General features: G+C 36.9%; 1 protein-coding gene across 1 annotated transcript; it reads right to left on the minus strand.

Annotated features, from left to right (window-relative positions):
• Positions 1 to 421: 421 nt before the first annotated feature.
• Positions 422 to 7,633, minus strand: LOC111888191 (uncharacterized). The gene is made up of 9 exons (XM_023884324.3): positions 7,013 to 7,633; positions 4,270 to 6,419; positions 3,466 to 3,828; positions 2,340 to 3,369; positions 1,807 to 2,246; positions 1,530 to 1,681; positions 1,346 to 1,437; positions 1,183 to 1,231; positions 422 to 691 (listed from the first exon to the last, which is right to left on the minus strand). The coding sequence occupies exons 1-8, from the start codon at positions 7,191 to 7,193 to the stop codon at positions 1,200 to 1,202; spliced, it is 4,440 nt and encodes a 1,479-aa protein (XP_023740092.1). The 5' UTR covers positions 7,194 to 7,633; the 3' UTR covers positions 422 to 691; positions 1,183 to 1,199.
• Positions 7,634 to 23,094: the final 15,461 nt, after the last annotated feature.

Below are 23,094 nucleotides of genomic sequence, written 5' to 3' on the forward strand. Positions count from 1 at the left end.
TCATTGTTTATTTATAAATAGTTAATAAATTTTTCCAAATTATGAGGTATTATAAAGCATATACATTTATCATCACTTCATAAACAATGGTTTATTCTATTCCTCTTTATGAAAATATATTTTTATTTTTGAGCTTATTAAATTTATTATGGAATTAATATATGATAACTCGTAACTTAAATGCTTAAACCCTATATTTTAATTTTTTTTATGGTTATTTACTTTTTGTTTTAGGATATTAATAATATTTTTATTTTTAAATAAATTCTTTTATAATTTAGGATCCTTATTAACCTGCGACTATCTATAATCAACCGACTAATAATGGTATTATACCCTCCAACTTTGATCATTTTAGTGATTATCCCCATCATTTATTTTCCTAAAAACATTCAGTTTTCTAATACAATGACACATAAAATGCTATTTCAACAATCCACATCGATATAACCACCTGGATGAAAGTAATTACAAGTTTACAACTTGAGAAAGATTCAACTACAGACGTTCATTTCATAGGGCTTTAGACAATGAACACGAGGAATGGAATCCTACATATATATTGACATATTAAGATTAAGATAAACAAAAGTTAAATGTATAGATGATCAATCTGCATATGAATTGTATGCATGAAAGGTTTCTCAAATACACAATATAGTTCCTACAGGAATGCTTGCAGGATCAAAATCTGTCAAACAATCAAAAACATGCATGTCAATGTCATGATTCATAAACTGATAAAAGAAAGAAAACAACCTGCAAATCCAATGTCCTTTGGGTTAGTAATTTTCTGTACTTTAGGTCCAAAAATTGAACCTTTTTTTTCACTTTTGGTCCCTATTTTCAGGTTTCATTTAAGTTTTAGTCCCACACTCACACCCTCACCGTCAGTTTAAGACAGTTAATAACTGGTAAAATGACCATTGTAGCCTCCATCTTGTGTTTTCCATTATTTTTTACTATTATTAGTAAAAACTTATATAATAAGGGTAAAATGGTCATTTTACTAGGGCTTGACGGACTTAAACTCAAGGTGTGGAACACAACGGAAATGAAACCTGAAAATGAAAAAAAAAAAAATCCTTCAGACCTAAACCAAGAGAAATCAGTAATCACAAGGACCAAATTTGCATTTTACTCGAATATTTTGACTAAAGCACAAAAAAAGAAAGGCAATACCTTTTGTTATCAGCAAGCTATTGTGGCTGTAGCCTCCGAGGGAGGACAACTGCAAGCACATAACCAATTAACCATTAGCTAATAATCTTTAATTCTTTATCTATCTAATCTAACCAAACCAAGTCTCATAAAAAGATACTCAACACTTCTTATAGTTAGTTACCTTCATCCATACTGCAAAAGCTTCCTGTTGGAAATATTGTTTCCAGGTCAACCTTCTCCTGCAATGGCAGAACCATCGCCACAGCTCTTTTACTGTAGGAAAAAAAAAAACCCAAAATGAATATCTTTTCATTACACAAATAAAATAAAATAAAAAGCATAGATATAATGATAGAAAGATATACTTGGCCCATGATGGAATAAACTTTTTGGTGGGTAGTTCTTCTTCATCTTCATCTTCTTCATCAGAGCATTGATATGGGGAAATGTCATATGATTTTTCTTGACTAGTCAACATCACCGATCCCACTTGTCCAGGTGACTTTGTTTCCTTATCCTATAATTAATAATGTTGATCATCATAGGTAATATATTATAATTGCACCCTACTTTACTCATACAGTATAATAATGCCCCTATATTGGTAAAAAAGAGTGTAAAGTGCATTCCTATTATACATACCTTTTCAGGAAAAGGTGTAAGTTGTTGGATGATGACGTCTGCTGCATAGCTTTTCTCATGTCTTTGAGAACCCTTTTCATCAAAAGCATTTTTATTTTCAGATCCTTTTTTACTTCCACCACCAACATGTCGTGATTTTTCATGTTGTTGTGCTTTCTGCTCTTTTCGTGTTTCAGCAATCTTTCTTTTTTTAGCAATTTGCTTTCTCTCATCTTCCTCCCTTTGTTTTTTCCTTGCTGCCACGTCAGCTTCTTTTTTCTTCATTTCCTCCAGTTTTCTCTTTTTATTTAATTCCATTTCTCTTGCATTTTCTTTCCCAACTCTTGCCCTCTCAATCTTCAATGCTTCTTTCTTCATCCTCCTCTCGTTTTCCTTTTCCTGTTCACGTCGTTTTGCAGCCTCAGCTGCCTCCAGAGCCTTCACTTTTATATCTCTCTTACCTTCAAAAACAACCAAACACACACACAGACACACATTAGGTTATTTTTTTATATTTCACGTGCTTTGGGATAGAGAAAAAAAAAATTATCTACCTGGGCAAACTGCAGCTGCTTGTTTTTGTTGAACAATTGAAACAAAGGATGTCACATTTGATACAATATTGTTACGCTGTGTTGGCCTTTTTATTGCACTTCTCATATTTTTACTGTTTTGAGTCTGAAGGGATGCATTCCTTCTAATACTGGCACGTGTGGAAACTGATGGGGTCCGGCTAACTCCAGGATGAAATTTGGACTTGTATTTTAACTTATCATTAGTCCTAGGGATGTTCATTTGTATGTTCACAGAATTTGAACTACATCTATCGCGATATTTCATGGGCCCAGAGGGTGGTTCTCTTTCAGCAAGTTGATTTTCTACTTTTGAAACAATTCCAGTCTCCACCTCATCATCATTTTCTGTTGTTACAATTTCCATTTCTGTCTGTTCATTTGCTTGAAGTTCATCATTTTCAGTTTCTTCATTACTGTTAGGATCTTCATCTTCTTCAATGGGGAAGCAAGTATGTTCAGGATTTGAGCTTAATCGATTCTCTGAACTGCCTGAACTTGATGTTGACCTGTCCCAGAGCTTTCCAATACCAACAGGAGAGGAATAATAATTCTTTGACTCCCAATTAAATGGAGTACCAGAAAATGGAAGTGAATCAAAAATCTTCTGCTGTGTTGGAAAAGAATAACCACAATCACTTCCTGAAATATCAGTATCCTTTTTGAAATCATCCTCATCAAGGATGATCCCATACAGGTCTTGAACTTGATGTTGATTAAATGTAGCAGATGAAAACTTGGAAAATGGTGTATTCATGCTAGCAGATTTGCAGATTTGTGCTAGAAGGCTGGCTCTTTTGATTGGGGAACTTGGCAATTCCAGCCTGTCAAAATCTATTCCACCACCACCTTCAGCATTTTCCAGTTCCTTTTCATCTATGGTAAAACCCTCATACTCAGGCATAGTTTCATCAGAGTCAACCACAGGAACACCAACATCATCATTACTTGTTTTGATCAAACTTGGTCTAGACTGTTTGAGTGTGTCATCCTCCACTTCAGCAACAGTTGCCTGTGATAAGAAAATTCAAGAGAAAAATGTTAAATAAAGGGAAATGTCTTTAAAAGATCACTTAAACATAAGTTGGAATTAGTAGAACATTCATACCTCTGTAGCTTGAACCTCCGTCTCATCATGAACTCGCTTTTCAAAGCTCTGAATAATGCCATCTGATTGGGAGATATGGAAATCATTTTCAGATGCTTCAAGATCACAATGAATAGCATCACCTTGAACATGTCTGGAATCAGAGAAGCATTTTTTTCGGTCATCAGCATTCCTGTGAAGGTCCTGTGGCCATGTATTCACTTTGGCAGAATTCAGTTTCCAATTGGATTTTGAAGGATCAAGATCCAAGCAATCCTCAGAATCCTTGTCTCCTTGTTTGGATAAACATGAAGTAATAGATTGCTTGAGATCTTCAGAGACAGGTATAAAATCATCAGAAGCATTTTCATCATGAACATCAACCTATCACAAAAGATGAATATGGCTTGAATAATGTTGGAAACGGAATGTTTTGTGTTACTTTTGCAACTACATTACCGAAATGAGAAATGAAAAGCATATATGGTATTGGTTATGTAAGGGATGTGTGTAAACTCTTCAGATATATCCATCCATGTTTGGTATATCTTATACTGATATTTAGAAATGGGTTATATACATATTCTGTCCAATTTCAAGTAGCATCTCAGTGGAATGGGTTTCCAGCTACATTCTTGATGGTTGGAATGCAAATAGGGTTTGTAAATTTGGGGTCAAAAGGTAAATTATGATGAGAAACCTCAATGCATGCTAAAATGTTTGTTGAACAAAAACTAAAAAGAATGAACTTAAAGTATAAATCTTACATATCATGAGTATAAGTTTTGAAATGCAAGTTTTGGGTCTTAGAGAAGTGGCACTTACCTCACACAGAGCAGCAGCATCATCAACATGTAGGGAAACCTTAGGGTTGTGTTCAACATCCTCCCCTATTCTGTTCTCATCCATGTTCAAACCAATGTTCATCATCTCATCTTTTGCACACTCATCAAAGTTATCATGGGAATTTGTCCTTGCAGTTTTTGATTGGCTTGAGTTTACATTCTCCATTGGTAACTGCTGCTCAATGGAAGTACCACTGGACTTATGATCTATTGATGAAGCAGAATCCATTCCCAACAATCCATCTGGCATTCTCTTCTTGGAAAGCATACCACCCTCCACCATTGGATTCTCATTCGTGTCCAAATCAATATTCATTGTCTCATCATTTGCACACTCAATAGAACTGTCATGAGAATGTGTCATTGAAGCTTTCGATTTTCTTGATTCTACATTCTCCAATGGTAATTGCTTCTCAATGAAAGTACCACTGAAATTAGGATCTATTGATGAAGCAGAATCCATTGAAGGATTGCATTCCTGTCCCAACAATCCATCTGACATTCTCTTCTTGGAAAGCATACAATCCTCCACCACTGGATTCTCATACATATCCAAACCAACATTCATTGTCTCCATATTTGTACACACATCAATATCCTCATGAGAATGTACCCTTGCAGACTTCGATTGGCTTGACTGCTGCTCAAAGAAAGTACCACTGGATTTCTGATCTTTTAACAAAGCTGAATCCATTAAGGGATTGCAATCCTGTCCCAACAATCCATCCAGCCTTCTCTTCTTGGAAAGCAGACTACTAACTTTATTTGAATCGCATCCATCCATTTCATCAAAGTTCAGTTGCTTAGGTTTAACAAGAATACAACACTCAGAAGATTGCTTTAAGGGTAAACCATCTGATTCAGTGCACATGGTGACAGGATCCAACTTTTTTACAGAATTTACAGGCTGCATTGCAACTGGAGCATCTATGGGCCCATTTCCCACAACAGTTTCACCATCTTCTCTGTGGTTAGCATCAAGTGGACATTCTTTCATAGATTCAGACTTGGAATTTGTAACTCGAGAAGTAGCAATATTGGAGGAAATTACAGACTGTTTTACATCTTTACTGTTACAAGTAACTTGTGTCTCCCTCACTCTATCACTACAAACCTGCGAAGTTTTGACTGCATCTAGTAACTTGTTGGAGGCATCAACTCCATGCTTCAAATCACCAATAGAATAACAAAGTGCACCTATACTACCTTCCTTTGGTTTGTAAGAAGCAGATGTGCCCACTTCTAAGGACTTGTTTAGCCCACCAGTTTGTTGGGTTGAACCCTTAGACCTGGTAATTCTACCAGAATAAGGTTTGCTTTGCCTTTGTGTATCGTTTGTGTTGCCAATTGCTGACTTTTTGGCTCCATAACTTCCCAAAGAGATGTCAAGAAGATTAACCCCTTCCATAACACCATCAGCATGACCAGAATGTTGACCTGTTGACTGTGCCAGGATACCACCATCTAATTCTTCCTGATCATTGGTTTTGGAAAGATCGCTCATAGAACTATGTTTTTCATCAGAAGTGCTAGACCCTGCAAGTCTACCACTAAACCTGGTTCTACCCTTTCCTTCTGCTGCCACTGAATTTGCTCCACTGATATCGTTGCATATGCCTGGTTCTGAAGGGCGCTTATCTTGAGTGACTTGATGGAAATCACTTTTGGATACTTCGCCTCCAGTAAAAGAAATACGGGTTCTACTTTCATCACCTAAACAACTCTTGGCTGAAGTTTTTGCACTAGTTCGAAGCTCTAGAGCTTTTTGCCTTGACTTGGACCTCTGAATTCTAGCAAGTGAAGTGTCTGGTGCAGCATAAATGCTTGATATTCTAGCATCCATCTCATGCTCTTTCTGAGGAGAGTTAACACTGTCATCTTGCTCATTAACTCGGTTTAAGCTGCATCCTATGTCAACATTAGGACAAGCAAGTGTCACAGGTTGTCCATTGGTCACATTGCCACCTTTGTTAGGAGCATGGGTTTCCATGGACACTTCATTTGGTAACTGCCCATTACCCCTGGAAACAACTGGTCTGTCATACAGAAAAGGGCCACCAGTTGAATAGCGAAGAGACTCCCGCGGATGTTGAAGTAAGAGCTTGGAGATGATCTCTTCTTTTTTCAACTCTGCAAAATAACACCAATGTTTCAACAATTAATCATCATGAAACCATACGTCCATACCATAGAACCAGGAGTCAAAACTATATAATACACAGTGTAAAAGTCTGATGCTCCTTGTTCTTACTATGCTCATGGGCTTAGGGTTTATACTCATAAATGATAAACTAGTAGCAAATTGTACTCCTACGTCCAGCAAATCTTCCAAGAAACCCCCTTTCAACTAGAAAAACCCTAAAAAATTCTACAAGACCGTCTAGGTATTATCCATACGGAGAAAACTTCTGAATGATTGTTAGCTCCTTTCAAGAGCTTTCCCCAATAAATGTCAATCTCGCATGCCCAAGTGACAAACACTTCAAAATCGGTGATGTTAAATTTCAAAATACACAAATATAAGTAGACTGTAGACATATGCATTATGATAACGGCCTCCTATGAAGTTAATGAGAAAACAACAGGATGAAGATTTTTGTAGACAAAAAGGGAGAAGCATGCATGTATGACCTAATTTTCTAACTTGAAAAGTACTGCAATCCCCTAGTTTAATCTGAAATTTAACAGCCAGTGCCTACTTAAAACGATAAGTGAATGCCTACCATGGGGATGCGAAGAGCCAGAGTTAAATCTGGGGTTCAAAAGGCATGGAGGAGGTGTAATTCCATCGATAAGGAGCCTAGAAGCAAGTTGCTCGGTGTACGCATCGGCTTGCTGCTGGGCTTGTTCGATGATCCAGTCTTTGCGCTCGAAGAATTGAATGAACAACTTCTCCAACGACATGTTCACCGGCGATGAACCAAATCCATTAACGCACTCTTTTTTTCTGATTGAGTTGTTATTGAAGCGCGAATTTGAATTCAAATATTTAGATCCGGCGCTGGCGAGGGCGGCGCTGTCGGAGCTTGACGTTGGAGGTGGTAGCTTGGCGTCGAAAGTCTGACCTTGATGGTGGGAGTCGATTTCAAGGAGGTGGGAGCGATATCAGAAGGAATCTACGGTGTGCGGTGCGACAGAAGCTCCGGCGATGTGCGGCGTCGGCCGGCTGTGCGAGGGCGTCGCGGTGCTATGTGAAATCGGATATGCAGATGCAGAAGAGGTGGAGGCTATGGTGTTCGATCAATGCAAGAAGAGAGACGATGGTAGGAGTAGGGCAAAAAGGGAAACGATGGTGTTCGGATGAGGCTTTGAGTGAGCGGGATATTTTCAGTTGCAAAAGATTCAAATTACCTTGATAAAATATATTTTTATTTGTATATAATTTGTATATATTTGATTATTAAGTTTTTTTTTCTATTATTTGATATTTTTTTCCACATTTGAATATCTGGTCGGGTTAACTCGGAAAATGACTTAATATGATAATATATTTTTTAGTTTGTATATATTTAGTCCTTAATATTTTTGTATACGATTAATCATTATGACCGGTTTCTTCGGATTTTGCTCACGACATTCTACATGAGATAATCATTAACGAGTTGTTCTTATACATAGCTCGTCCTTCACTTATATCAGTAATGTAATTCACAAATCGGTTAAATAATGTTGGTTCCTTAGTTTTCTTCAAACAGAATATGTCTTCGTCTTCGGTTTCATCTATCTTCATAGTGGATAACGATATTTTTTGTATTGGAAATGCAAATTTGTGTTTAAAGGAAGCAATCACAAAATGAATCTCGTTGTCTACTATGGAGATAGATGAAACTTTTTGATAGTGTATTCTTTTGTCTTGGAAGTGCAAATGCTTTTAGCATCTTCCTTAATTTATTTTGTGTCGGAAGTGCAAATTCGAGTTAAGAGGAAACAATCATAAAAAAACGCGTTGTTTCTTATGAAGATAGATGAAATCAAAGACAAAAACATCTTCCGCTTGGAGAAATCTAGGGAACCAACATTATTTAACCGATTTGTGAATTAGGATATCAATATAAGTGAAGGACGAGCCACGTATAAGAACATATCGTTAATGATGGTCCCATGTATGATGTCATGAACAAAATCTAAAAAAAAAATGGTCATAATAACTAAATATGTACAAAAACATTAAGGATTAAATGCGTACAAACTGAAAAATATATTACCCTATTAAGTCTTTTTTTTACTTAATCTAGAGTACTCGGTTATAAGGACTGAATGTGGACAAAGAAACAAGTAAAATAGTTAAATGTGGACAAAAAAACTCAATGACCAAATGTATACAAATCAAAAAATATATTACTCTTTTAAGTCTTTATTCGTATTATATATAGAGAAAGTGAATAAAGGTAACAAGCTTTTTGGTCTACACAAAATAAAAAAAATAAAAATATTATTTTCTTTACATATTACACCGTGTTTCACGGTTATGCATGTTTTCTCTTAAAAACTGAAATCAACTTATGCAATGTGTATTTTGTAAGTAGAATGTTGAATACAAGATGTTGTAGTTCGTTGGATGATCTACCAATAGAGATTTTGACTCAGATTATTGTAATGTTAGGGTATGAATCTGCAAAAGACATCATATCTACAATAATTTGGTAATTCTCAATAAACACTAACTTATGAGTGTATAGTTGACGGAATATAACTTTATTTATTAGTTATTAACTGTATATTTCAATTTATGAAGTTCGAAAAAGATGTATGCAGCAGAGGAAGAATGTGACGTGTTCAAACAAGCATCCCTCGACATGTTTGAAGGGATGGATCCCAAAGATCTTAAGGATGATGTATTTACACACAAATGTGCAACGCATAAAAACGTTGAAGCTATGTATAGATAAGGAGTGGGATGTGTAATTTGAGTAATTTTATGTAATTTGATTGAACTTATTTTTAGTGTCATTAGTCTTAATATTGGTGTTGTTTTTATTTGTTAAGAGGAGGAGTGCTTCGGTAAGGGCAATTTTGATTTAGAAATGAGTTTGTTGGGTGATGCAGGAGATAAGGATCATCTTGAGGCAATTTATTTCCTTGGGATGATCCGCATATCAAGAGGGCCTCCTCGGTGTGATGAAGGTATGTATAGTATGTACATTACATTTTCTATATAGTTAATTAATACATGTTTATATGTTGTGCAATGTATTGGTCACATAAATCTTTAATCTTAGTATTAATGTCAAAGACCATATATTAGAATATCTAGTGTTATGCTGTATAATTTGCAATGCTTATTGAAACTAATACATCAGATTTGTAACATCCATAAAAATCGTGAAAATTTTAAACTTTTTAAACATCACAAAAACCATTCGTTGTTTAAAAATTGTTTTCGAAATAGTATAACATCAGAGAATCCCATAAATCATATCATAAAATATGAGGAGGTGCACGACCAAAAACCCGAACCCGACGGGGAAACCCGAAACCCGATTATTTCGGGTCGGGTAACGGGTCGTTATCGGGTTTTTTATCGGGTTCGGGGCAGGGAGTGGGTTATCCTCGCCCCGACCCGACCCGCCCCGATTATATGTATGTATATATATATATATATATATGTGTGTGTGTGTGTGTGTGTTAATGACACACATTCAAAGATAAAATACTTGTTGTGGACAATCTTTTTAGTTATTAACAATCCGGTGTGAATGATCATTTTTTATGTTTTGACGTATTACACTCAAATTAAATAAAATAATTTTTACTATAACGTCGATTTAATTTTATTAAAGTGATTCGTCATATTTTTAATTTAAAAGGGAGGCTAGAACACATATTTTTTATAACATCGGGGTACGCTAAAACGGAATAAAGATTTCGTTATGAATTGTTGTAAACCCGATAAGAAACCCGAACCCATTGGGGCGCCCCGATAAGAAACCCGAAAGATATCGGAGCGGGTTTGGGAAACCATGCCCCGCCCCGTTGCCATTCCTACCCGCGATCATCCGAAGTACGTGAAACAAAATCCACAATTGTAAGCACGAAGCTTAGTGAGTTCTCCAAAATACTCGCACAACAATAACACACATATAATAACAGCATACTATGGGCCCAATCAACCATAGGGTTGGAATGCCCCAGGCCCTCAACCATCGGGTTGGAATGCCAACATACTGTGGGTCCAATCATCCTTGGGATGCTATTCCCTCGGCCCACAATCATCGGGTTGGAATGCCCACATACTATGAGTCCAATCATCACCGGGATGGAATACTCTCGGCCCACAACCATCAGGTTGGAATGCCCACATACTATGAGTCCAATCATCCTCGGGATGAAATACTCTCGACCCACAACCATCGGGTTGGAATGCCTACATACTATGCGTCCAATCATCCTCGGGATGGAATACTCTCGACCCTCAACCATCGGGTTGGAATGCCTCGATTTGTTGGCTCATGCACAAAGCAAAAAGCCTCAACCACCAATCAAACATATGCACATATATCTGATAATCACATAATAATCTATAGGCAGTCAAACCGATCTACAAATCACTAAGCATAGCAACATCCTATCTACCAGGATACCGATCTAACAGATCATAACCATATAGAAACATCATATCTACTAGGATACCGACCTAACAGATCACAACAGTAATAAAAGCATGATAACAATCCAAAGGGTCAAACTTGGTGCCTTCGACCCTTGATTATAGTAAGGAAAACTCACCTCACAAGTAGTGTTGAACCGATACGATCAAATCCCAACTCGCAGCTCCAAACTCAACTGCCTACAATCACCAAGAGACTAGTTCCATCAAAATCCTGAAATACCCAAAATACCCTTAAAGTTAGACCTGGTCAATCATGGTCAAGGTCAAAGTCAACAGTCAAGGTTAACAGTCCATGTTGACCCAACCCGTCGAGTGCATCTAGCAACTCGTCAAGTTCCTTCGATGTTTAGAAAACCGGGAAAAACCCTAGCCAACTCCCCGAGTTATCTCATCAACTTTTCGAGTCCGCTCAATATCTAGAAGGCGGGAAAACCAGATCCAAATCGTCGAGTTGGCAGAGCAACTCCTCGAGTTTTCATAGCCTTAATGCATTCATACACTTCAAAGCAAAACCAAAGCCCCAAACTATAGATCTGGTCCTTTAGGATTGAAATTGTAACATCCCAATTTTCAAGACCAAAAATTTTGTTTTTAATTATGTTACTTATAGAATTGTTTACTGAAAAACATCATCAACATCATAAAAATCCATAACCATAATCACGTGTCTCAAAAATCATATCAACAATAGTAATAATATCAGAGTACAATCCCATGGATCTCAGAATGCGGAAATCATGTGTGTGCGATGCGCCACTACCGTGTCGGCTCCTTCCCCTTCGATGAAGAGGTACCTGAAACCAAAATTGAAAATCGTAAGCACAAAGATTAGTGAGTTCCCCCATCATACCACACATCATACAATAAATATTGTCAGACAATTCTGGGGTACCTGACCTACCTATGTCAAGCCATTCTTGGGTGCTTGACTTACCCAAGTCAAGCCATTATGGGGTGCTTAACTTACCCATGTCAAGCCATTATGGGGTGCTTGACTTACCCGTCGGTTTATCTCAACCGACTACTGGGGACTATTTCACCCCTTACCACTACCACATAACATAACATAAACATACTGACATGCAATTATGGGGTGCCTGACCTACCCATCGGTCCTTACAACCGTGACACGGGGACTATTCCCCCTACTACCTACTATCACATAACATCATACCATGCTAACACATAAAACATATAATGTAGTAACAAACCTAGATAACTATCTCAAAGACAATCATCTATTAGACAACTCCTACTAGTGGGTCGACATTGTGGCCTTAGACCCACTTCTACTGGAAGGTAACTCACCTCAATGTCGTGCAGTAACTAGACTGTCCTCGATGTCGGGATCAACTTCTCCCAACTCCTACACATAACAACCTTCCTTAATTTACCATTACATACTCATAACCCTTACAAGGGTTACTCAGGTCAAAGCCAAAGTCAAGGTTAACACCTTGGTCAAAGTCAACTCTGGGTCAAAGTTAACGTCTGGTTGACTTAACTCGCCGAGTTGCCCCAACAACTCGTTGAGTCCCCAAATCCTCAAAACATTAAAACCTCGACCCTACTCGCCGAGTCTTGCACGTACTCGTCGAGTTCTCCTTCATACAAAGTCGGTAATTTCTTTAACTGAATCATCGAGTTCATCCTTGAACTCGTCGAGTCCTTCTTCATGCAAGAAGACACATTTAGTCTTGGACTCGCCGAGCTCCTTATGAACTCGTCGAGTTTATCTTCATGCATTTGGGACTTGTCTTGAACTCGCCGAGTTCTATTCTTGAACTCGCCGAGTTCCATAATCTTCAGGTCCATATTCACATCCATCTTGTCGAGTCCTCTTCTAAACTCAACCAGTTCGATCAAAAACATAAAAGGTTAGGGAACCATTGTTGGGTTTTGAGCAATCTAACACTTCCTAAGTGTGCATGCAACCCTAATAAACCTTGGATCTATGTTTGTCTAAATACAGGCAAAATAATAATTTTCCAAGGTTCATAACCTATCTAACATGGCATGGGGTACTTTTAAACATAAAAGAATTAGATGAGATTACATACCTTTTGATGATGAGTTTGATTCCTAAGGAGTTTGAGGGCCAAGCACCAATAGTGTGAATGCCTCAAATGGAATCACAAATCACCACAAACTCTTGGAAAACTTTGAGAGAGTGTATACACACTTATAAAATCGGCCACACACAAACACACATACTCTAGTGACACACTAGTAGCTATTTCATGCAACATAAGCATGCTTATATAGTGTACACGATTAGGTTGAAACCCTAATAACCCATGACCTTTCCTTTTCCAAGGATCCATGGGTTAAAAGCTCCATGGACTTCCATACAAGCCTAGCCCATTAACAAATGAGTGTTAGCCCACACTATATAAAACCAATAGCCCACAATCTAATTAGTCTTCCTTTGAATCTCTAAATTAATTCATAATTAATTTAAGACTAAGACTAATTAAATAACATGACTTCATATTAATATATTATAACTTATAATATATTAATAAACATATATGTATAACTCTCATAAAATTATCCATAAATAGTTCGGGTGAAGTGCAACCCAAATGGACCATGCCGGGTCGGGTCAAGTATGTACCAAATAAGTTATGGACTTAGACACCTTATCCAACAGACTCCCACTTGGATAAGTCTAATAACTATATTTGCGTATGTTACTTCAGGAACCAACCAACAATCGTAGCTCTCGAAAACTCTGTTGAACTATGAAGCGCCATTTTAGATAAGTGATCATATAATCCTCTGTTCTCATGATATCAGCCGGACAAATACATGGAACAACGTCGTACTTATTGTCCAGCAGTTTGTTTCCCGATTTCCGATTTGTTTGACAAAGAACTTAATCGAACACATCAATTTAGTTCTGACCGGCCGGTACATAGGTCATAAGAAAATCATCGAGGGGCCCAGATATCGCTTCTATTTCTAGAAGGAACAGATAAACTTCGACTCATATGCTTGTTCTACTACTTGTTGAATTGTACACAAAGGCACGTTTTATAACATCAAGTTACTGATGCGTTTACGTGCAATCAATGCACAACCAACTCATAGGTAACAACTCATATCTCTAGGTTTGAAGATTTATATGATATTACCATCTCACGATCACTCGAGATAAATTCCATGAAGTGATACAAGTGAGCGTGGGTTTATTCTAATACTCATACCTTATGAGCACTCATGAATGTTGTAGCAACCATTGCTATGACTAAACCCATTTAGCCATCTACAAACTCGATTCATGACAATCTTGATTCATACCTACTTCCAACATATGAACGACTGTGGAGTGTTTAAATAACTTAGTCATTCGGAAAGAATAACCTAGCTATTTTGGAAGTCAAAACATGCAAAGTGAAACACAATAATAATCGAATCCAATATGGTCTCAGAATCCTTTTGAATATATATATAGAACCACCTTTTATTTATCACCATATTGATTACACATTATTCATTGTATAATGTTTCAAACAATCAACTTAAGACTTGAATAAAAACAACAGTCGTCCCATGCTCCTAGCATGTACACTTTGTTTTTCTAAACAATAGTTATGCCATACTCCAAGTATGCACACTATGTTTGTCTATGATCCTTACATTGTGATGTAGATCAATTGAACATGATTCCAATGATACTCATTTCACAATCCCAAATCCTTATTGTAAATGTGAGAATCCCCGATTCCTATCATTTACCAAAAAATCTGTTAGATTTTAAACTTTTATGCAATGTTCCTCTTGTAATGATTATGCACAAAGTCACCAAAACCTTGTCACCAGTCATTACAGAGTATTCCAAAGAAGGTCAACCTCTATGGAACGAAAGTCTCATATTCAAAGTACATTGCTTTGAACATCCTTCTTGCATTAAGGTTTTCTAATCTTACATAGATTGAATAACTTCCACCTATGGAGACATTTCCATAGTCCCATTTTGACTATCACTTCCGAACAAGAGTTACTTCTTTTCGGAATATGTCAATATGGTCCTTTCCGACAACTTACATCATACTTCCAACTTTCCCTGAGCAACCAATCTTTGGCAAACCTCAGATTGTCCTCGACAATTGCTTAATCACTTTAGTCATATCCAGTTCTAGACTTTTCCCTTCTCAATGCCTTAAGCATTTGGAAAATTTAGAAAAGATGAATATTATAACACATGCAATCGATCCTATATCCGAAGCATATGGGACAGGATTCATGATGTTTGACATAAAGACATGATACTAGACAAGTCTTTTGCTACAATATTTTTTATTTGCCATGTTTTCAAAATTTAACTATGAAGAGGGATGCCGTAGTCATAATTGAATTTTGAGAACGCAATACATATATGAATTTCCTTAAGTCGAAGCATTCAGACATAAAATTCATATATATATATATATATATATATATATATATATATATATATATATATATATAGTCTTGACTAAAGATGATTAAAATCTCAATCTAAGCTTCTAGAATTGAAATGAAGTATAATTTCCTCTCCCTTAATTATAGCAAAAACTTTTTCAACCCCTGCAACTTCACGAATTGAAACTTTTGTTTTTCTATAATTAACATTGCTAGCTTGCAATAATAGTAATCACAATTATCATGCTCCCACTAACATGATGATTATTAGCATAACACTTATGCTCCCACTAGCTTTGACATGTATTTAGAAATCGGTTGGACTTCTAAAATTTAGATTCATACACCTTTTCGTAGATAGCTCACTTGTGTGTCTAAACAATTTCCAGAACTATGAAAAGGGATGCTGTAATCATAGTCTCAATTGATTAGTCCTTTTCCATTTCTCACAAGTCCATGTTAGTGTGCCGGTTAACCACACACGCTCCACTAACGACTTTTGAAAATGCAAATATCACAATTGCTATCTACTTAAAATCTACTTAGTGAAAGCGTTTCCTCACCATCATTTTCATGAATCGGAGAGAAACCTTATGACACTTAGATTTTATAGTGTATGAGTTCCTATCCATGTGAATTTGTCAAAACCATAATCACAAGATAAGGTTAGTGACAAATTCAGCCTTACATGGATTAAACTTGTTCAGTCTTAGTTTCTTGTCACCTTGGTAGCACAATGCCCACCAATTATTCCAAGTTGAACTCTGATAACTCACATGTAAATTCAACTTATTTGAAGTAGGTACAGAAATAAGAATTATGTCAACACGATAGGTTGCAAACCTTAAGTCGTGTGCTAGTGATAAATTATAGGTTTTTTACTCTTGATTAAATCTTGAAACTCTTTCAGGATCTTTAAGGCTCCCACTGTCCCCTTGACATTTAAGTTTCCCCAGTCAAGAACCATTCCTTGACAAAACAAATATTCAAGGGACAGTGCGGATTCTTATCAAGACTAACACTTCACACAATTGGTCTTAGTTGGTCTTTGTCTCATCCAAGACATCACAACTTACCAATCTCAAATGTACAAGAGTAGAAAACATTTTACTCTTACATTTGACTAGTGTTAATAAATCCTCCTTTATGTCACTCAAGGTTACAATCTTGGAGTACGACTCTAAGAATTGTTTTGGAACGAAGTATGACTCATCTTCTTGATTTTAACCAATCCAACAATTCATGACCTCTCTTCTTAGCCATAACAATGCACTAAGACGTCCTTAGAGTATGAATTTGTGATATGGTTTCATAATCATTAAGATGATCATGAAATACGATACTAAAGTACTCTCCCATCCTTTTAGATTTGAGAAACTTTTATCTTTCTGCCTAATTTGATTCTTCTCATTTGTTTTGTCATACATTGTAACCTTTCCAATGTTACAGAATTATACTTAACCTCATAAGTATAATCATATTTACTAATCTTTAGTAAATCATGACAAATCAATCTTTGTGGTGGACCTTGACCAGCGCACACCCAGTGTACCTAATTCCTTAGTCCTTCAATTGACTCACATATACATGTGATCAAAGAATTAGTCTTAATTTTTCAAAGATGAAAATTCTCATTCATCATACAATACAACTTGTATGATTCCAAGTTTCTGTCCAATTGAAATTTGGGTGATGAAAAACTTTCTTCATTTGGACACTACCACAAATGAAGGAATCAAATCCACTTTCCAATATTGCTATTACTGGAAACATATAAGCAACAATTTTCCACAGATGCCATTGTAAGGATGTTTTTAAAATAAATAAAATTAAAACCCTTTTTTTCTTTTATTTTAAAACTTTGCGGAAAAACTTATCCTTACAATCCACATGAAAACCTTGTTGTTATCTATTCATAAGCAATATATTATAACTCTTAAGCAACAGCTCAAAATTCTGATTACCGAATCATGCGATCGAAACCCACCTTCGCAATCAGAATCAACATATACTTACTTTAAGCTTCCTATCTTTTCTTTGATTCTTAAAAACATCAACATGTGACCCATTCACATTATGTAATAAAAATCTACAAATAGAAACTTAATAGAGTTAGTCAGCGGACTTTAACTGAAGTATAATCAAACTTTTTGACTTGATCAATCTTATGATCTTTCAAGTAAATATGGCAGCTTTGCAATCAGTGTCCCTCCCTTTGGCAATAAAACATATAGACCCTTTGGTAATGGCACATGAGACTATCTCAGACTTAGCCTTTCTCTTTACCATTTGGTTAACCGAGTTGACTATGGCCGATCCCTTTCCATTGGGAAGAGAAATGCTTTTCTAGATATCCAATGCTACCATTGTCAATGTCCATTTAAGACTTGGGAAGTTGTTCTTTTAATCAAATATGCTTTACTGGTGTTCCAAATCATTGCTGATTCCACAACACCAAGCAAATAGATAACATCATTAAGGGTCATGTCATAGTCTGTCTCATAGTAGTCCCAAAGAGACTCACTATGTTACTAAGAAAGTGATTGAACATCCAACTTTCACGAGACTTTGACACCCAACTCTCCCGGCTTGTCAATATGTGACTTTATCTCCAAGATGTGAGCACACATAGACTATGCTTGCCAATAGGGATTGAGTGACTTTAAACTTTTCAAGAACTTGTGGGTGAGGGAGAATAATTGGAGGAGGTGGAGGAAGTGAAGCATGATGTTGAGGGACACCATCTTCAAGAGATTTGGGAAGATCGTAGTTGTCTGAACCAGACATCTATAATGGGAGAAAATCAAGTTAGTTGATTCATAGTCCTTAATATAACACCCAATATAAAATATTAAGGTGTCACAACTAGAAACTTTGTGTCTTGTAATCACTACATTCAGGTAAAAGTGTAGAATCAAAAACCTAAGAGCATGTATGATACTTACTCTATGACAACAAAATTTCAGTCCAATACACCATACAAACACTACTAATAGTCAATAAGCAATTGGAAACCCTAGAAGTTCTTGTTAGGTCCATTTTGGACTAGGACTTCCTTATTGGACTCATTGGGCCAATAAGCTTCCAATTTGACTATCATGGGTTTAGAACCTTTTAATGGGCTCTAATTGGACCTACCTTCATTTATTCCAACAATTTGGGCCACATTGGGCCTAGAAGGGAATAAATCAACTTCATGAAACATTATGGGCCATAATTAACTTAAACTAGCCCAACAAAGTATAAAAATCACCATCATATTTTATAAGGCCAATAATCATTCAACTTAACTCCTATATGGGCCTGGGGGCAATAAAGCCCAAAAGTCTATTCTTTCTTTCCAAATCTCGGCCCAAAACAAGCCCAAGAAGAAGGGTTGACTTAGGCTAGCCACCTCATTATTATATGGTGGGTATCCAAGCTAATATTCATCATACATCCAAGCTTTACTCACATTCCCATGCAACTTCTCTCTCTCCCTCTCCCTTCTTGTTTCGGCCGAGAGTAACACACACACACACACATCTCACAAACTCTCTCTAAATTACTCAAGAAATCATCCCCTCTCTCCATTCAAAAATCTCGAAAATTTGGCTTGAAGCCTAAGGGTCATCATAAAGAAATTCATCATCTAAGGTAAGTTAATGTTTAACTTATGATCTAACTCCCTCCACTTCATTAAAATCTCTTCTAAATTCATTAACTCTTATGATCTTGCATCCTAGAATCACCTCAAGGTCGAAATCTTCATCAAAGGGTGCTAAGGCCAAAAATCACTTCATTTCTTCCATCTTTTCTCCAAAAACCGAAACCACACCCTAAGGCGAGCTTCATACCCCCTTATTTTCGGTTTTTATAAGTTTTGTGGGGGGGGGGGGGGGAATACAAGCAAATGTGTAGATCTATCATTATGTGTATGCCTTGTATGATTTCTATGTTTATTTACATACATTTGTGTGTTTATGGTGTTGAAACTAGTCAAAAGGACCTAAAAATCGAGATTTATGTTATGATGCATGAAACAAGTGCTAAAACATATCATTATACATAAGCCATTACTAGAAAAATAACCAAGTTGGTTTAGATGAACATCTTGGGCTAAAAATCACATTTTTGGACTTAAAATGCTAAGAATATGAAGTTTAAGGGCCCAAAATGTAAAAATACAAATTCTGGAGGTTAAGAAGTGTCAAAACAGTTTCATAAAGGAATTTTTCCAGAAATATATGTGACATCCCCATTTTCACGGCCAGAAAAGACCGATTTTGTTTATGCTTTATAAAAATCAGAGTACTTCATTTCATAAAAATGTTGCGAAATTTGTTCCCAGAAAAACATGGTAAATACGTTATTAAAACATTTTCGAAGAAACGTATTTATTTCATTTTAAAACGTTTGGGATGTCATCGTTAATACAGAAACATAAGCATAAACAGAACTTACAATTATTCACACTAATGGTCTACATCTCTTTAAATCTCTCAGTGTAATGTCACTCCATATCAACACCTGTGATATAAATAAATTGAGTGGGTCAGGTTGGGAAACCTGGTGAGTACATAGGGATTTCAATCCCACAATGTTATACCATATATATAGTTTAAAACTCACAAAATATACCATTTCACCATATATATATATATATATATATATATATATATATATATATATATATAAACAACTCTTATCCCACCCCTTCGATCCTCACAACGAGACTATCCATATTCTCGGACCTAAGGTTAGCCGTTTTACCTAATCCATACTCCCGGATCAGAAATGAACGACTTTACCTAATCCATACTCTCGGACTAGGGACAAATGACTAATACATACTCTCAGATTAATGATGAATGATTATGCCTAATCCATACTCTCGGACTAGGGACAATGACTATGTCTAATCTATGCTCTCGGATCAATGACATATACTAAAGTTCTATTCTCAGGGTATAAGTCACTCGTACTCGTAAGAAAATACTACCCAATATTCCTCATAATTAATTTAGGTTTACTCTTCATCCTAAATCATCATGTATAATCAGGTATGTTCTTTAACATGTATTTCAGGCAACATCAATTAACTCGCACATAAGCATATAATTAATACTTCAACTAATACTTGTATTAAAATCATGTTCATGAAAGGGACTATGCACTCACCTGAGTAGGTGGTGACTCGGCGCTTGGACAGCACTTCGTTACTCTTAACACACTTTTCCTTCGATAAAACCTAGTATCAATACCACTAGGGTTTAGTCTAACGATAACCGCGATTAATTAATAGTCTAGCTATTATTAGTATTATTATATAAGCGTTAAATAACACTCAATATAACTCATAATAATATCCCAAATACTCATTATAAGTCCTAATAATGTTACTATATTAAAACATAAGCTATACTAAAGATAGGTTAGGCGTAGCTCACTTACAGTGGGTTTTTTGCAAAACCGGGCTTCGCTGGAGCACCGTTCCCGATCCGAAAGGCTCTTTTCTCGGGACTCCGGGAGCCTCGGGTCTTCCTTCGGGTGCTAGGGGGTTTACCTAGGCTTTTAGGGGGGTTAGGGAGGCTAGAGAGAGAAACTAGAGAGAGAAAGTGAGTTTGGGAGGTGTGAAGAGAAGGATAGACCCGAAACCTCTATTTATAGTGCAAAATCTTATAGACTCGCCGAGTAGGGGGGAACTACTCGCCGAGTTGGTCCATGTGGTGGCCTTCTGGTGGTGCCACGTGTCCAATTCTGGTGGTGCCACGTCACCCCCTATCGCGTATCAGCCTTCGAACTTAGAAAAATTATAACTTTCGCATACGAGCTCCGTTTTCGACGTTATTTATATCCACGCGTAGGTAAAATCAAGATCTACAACTTTCATTTAGACTCTGTCGGCTAATTCTTGACTAATCTCAAATTTAACAGTAGGAGGCGTTTAGACTGTTAAATGACCGCGAAGAATTCGTAACTCCTTCATACGAACTCCGTTTTCGTCCATCTTTTTACCGTTGAGTTCCTATTAATGAGATCTTCAACTCTCATTTAGGTCGCGTAAGCTAAAAACCGCTCGAACCAAAATTCGATTTTCAGGCCGTGTACTGCTAAGCCGAATCTTAGAAAAATCATAACTTTCTCATACGAAGTCAGATTTGGGCGTTCTTTTTACCGACGCTCTTAGTTTAACATATTCTACAACTTTTGTTTAGATTGCTAAGGCTAAATATCGCTCTATCGTAAATTCATTATTTACGCTTCCCGGTGTCGTGTCGGTTTTGCCGTAAAACTTCGACGGGCCATAACTTCTTCGTTATAGCTCGGATTTCGGCGTTCTTTATATGTACGAAAACCTTGAGACATATTCCACAACTTGGTTAAGATTATTTATTCTAAATAATATTTTGTCAAAAAGTCATTTCCGACCCCTATTTCCTCTAAATTGACTAGCCCGGATCTGCAGGCGTTACAATTATCTCCCCCTTAGGATGATTACGTCCCGGAATCATCAACGAAACAGGGTCATATAATGACTCTATACGTCATCTCTTCATCCTAGGTAATAATTATCACTTCTACATTCCTTCAAGTCTATCTCTTAAACTCATTGGCTGTAAGAGTACTCGATCGTGCACCTGCTCTCCACCTCAGGCTAGACTCCCAATTATGACTTATCATCGTGTGATGCATGTTTAGACTCAGGTCTCTTAGAGCTAAATTCTAAAACAGACTATGCCTTCCTTCATGGTCTAATGTTATGTAATCACACGTAGCATTTCTAGCTACCAACTTCTTTAACAACGAGCGCGATACTTCTATTGATCGCTTTGATTTCAATCGTTTGGTTTAAATCAGACGCTACATCAAACTTGGTTCTCTGAACCACGTAACCTACTCATCGTAGTCGGACTCAATGTGACATGTCCACTAAGGTCGGGATAACAACAATCTTCTTAGTCATTACCGAACGATGGTAACGACACACTTGAATAAAACGAAATCAATTACTAGCTTCTTGGTAACCTTGTGACTTTCCCTGATCCAAGTGTGAGTCCTGTGCTTCTGGTAGTATAGGCCTTTACTACCATTCACACCTACTCATACTCGTCCCAAGTATTGTCCCGCAGTTTTCCAAGTCACCACACAAGAAAATCACATAGTAGCTTAACACATCAAATATCAAAACGAAGGTTTTATTACTCCTTGAAACTATTACATAGGTGTTCAAGTTCACCCTAGACTATGCCTCTAATAGGCTACATCATATGATTATATGGTTACTTCATAACTCGACCTTCGGATATCAAGCCTTCACTCCTGAATCCTCGCATTGTCATCTGCTTCGTCAAGGATCATTTGAAATGCTCTCGCCTTTGGTTTTGGCGGCACATTTGGCTTTGTAGCCCCCTCTTTCCTTGGGCAATCTTGCTTGAAGTGTCCCTCTTCACCACACTTAAAGCAGACTTCTCTCTTGGTTGTGCATTCGCTAGCGTAATGACCAGTCTTCCCGCATTTAAAGCAGGTCATATCCTTAGAGCATTTCCCAACGTGCTTCTTTCTGCACTTGTCACACCATTGTGTTCCTTCTTCGAACTTCTTTGAACCAGACTTCGAGAATTTTCTCTTCTCGTCAGACCTTGAAGACCCTTCAAACTTTCTCTTCTCGCCAACCTCAACCTTGTTGGCTGCTCTTCCCTTAATCATATCCTCCACAGACTTGGCAGCCCAAATAGCTGCCTCTAGAGTATGTGCCTGACGCACTGGCACCGCGTACTCCCATGGAAGTCCCTTTGTGTACTTATC

Source organism: Lactuca sativa, chromosome 9 (genome assembly GCF_002870075.4).
Source record: "Lactuca sativa cultivar Salinas chromosome 9, Lsat_Salinas_v11, whole genome shotgun sequence".
NCBI classification, from domain to species: Eukaryota; Viridiplantae; Streptophyta; class Magnoliopsida; order Asterales; family Asteraceae; genus Lactuca; species Lactuca sativa.

Bases quoted from the DNA above. Each gene is read 5' to 3' on its own strand.
- LOC111888191 (XM_023884324.3), bottom strand. From the start codon at position 7,193: ATGTCGTTGGAGAAGTTGTTCATTCAATTCTTCGAGCGCAAAGACTGG. The intron at 6,420-7,012 runs GTAGGCATTCAC...GTTATTTTGCAG, and splicing joins TGGCTCTTCGCATCCCCATG to AGTTGAAAAAAGAAGAGATC. The intron at 1,438-1,529 runs GTATATCTTTCT...TTTTTCCTACAG, and splicing joins TTTATTCCATCATGGGCCAA to TAAAAGAGCTGTGGCGATGG.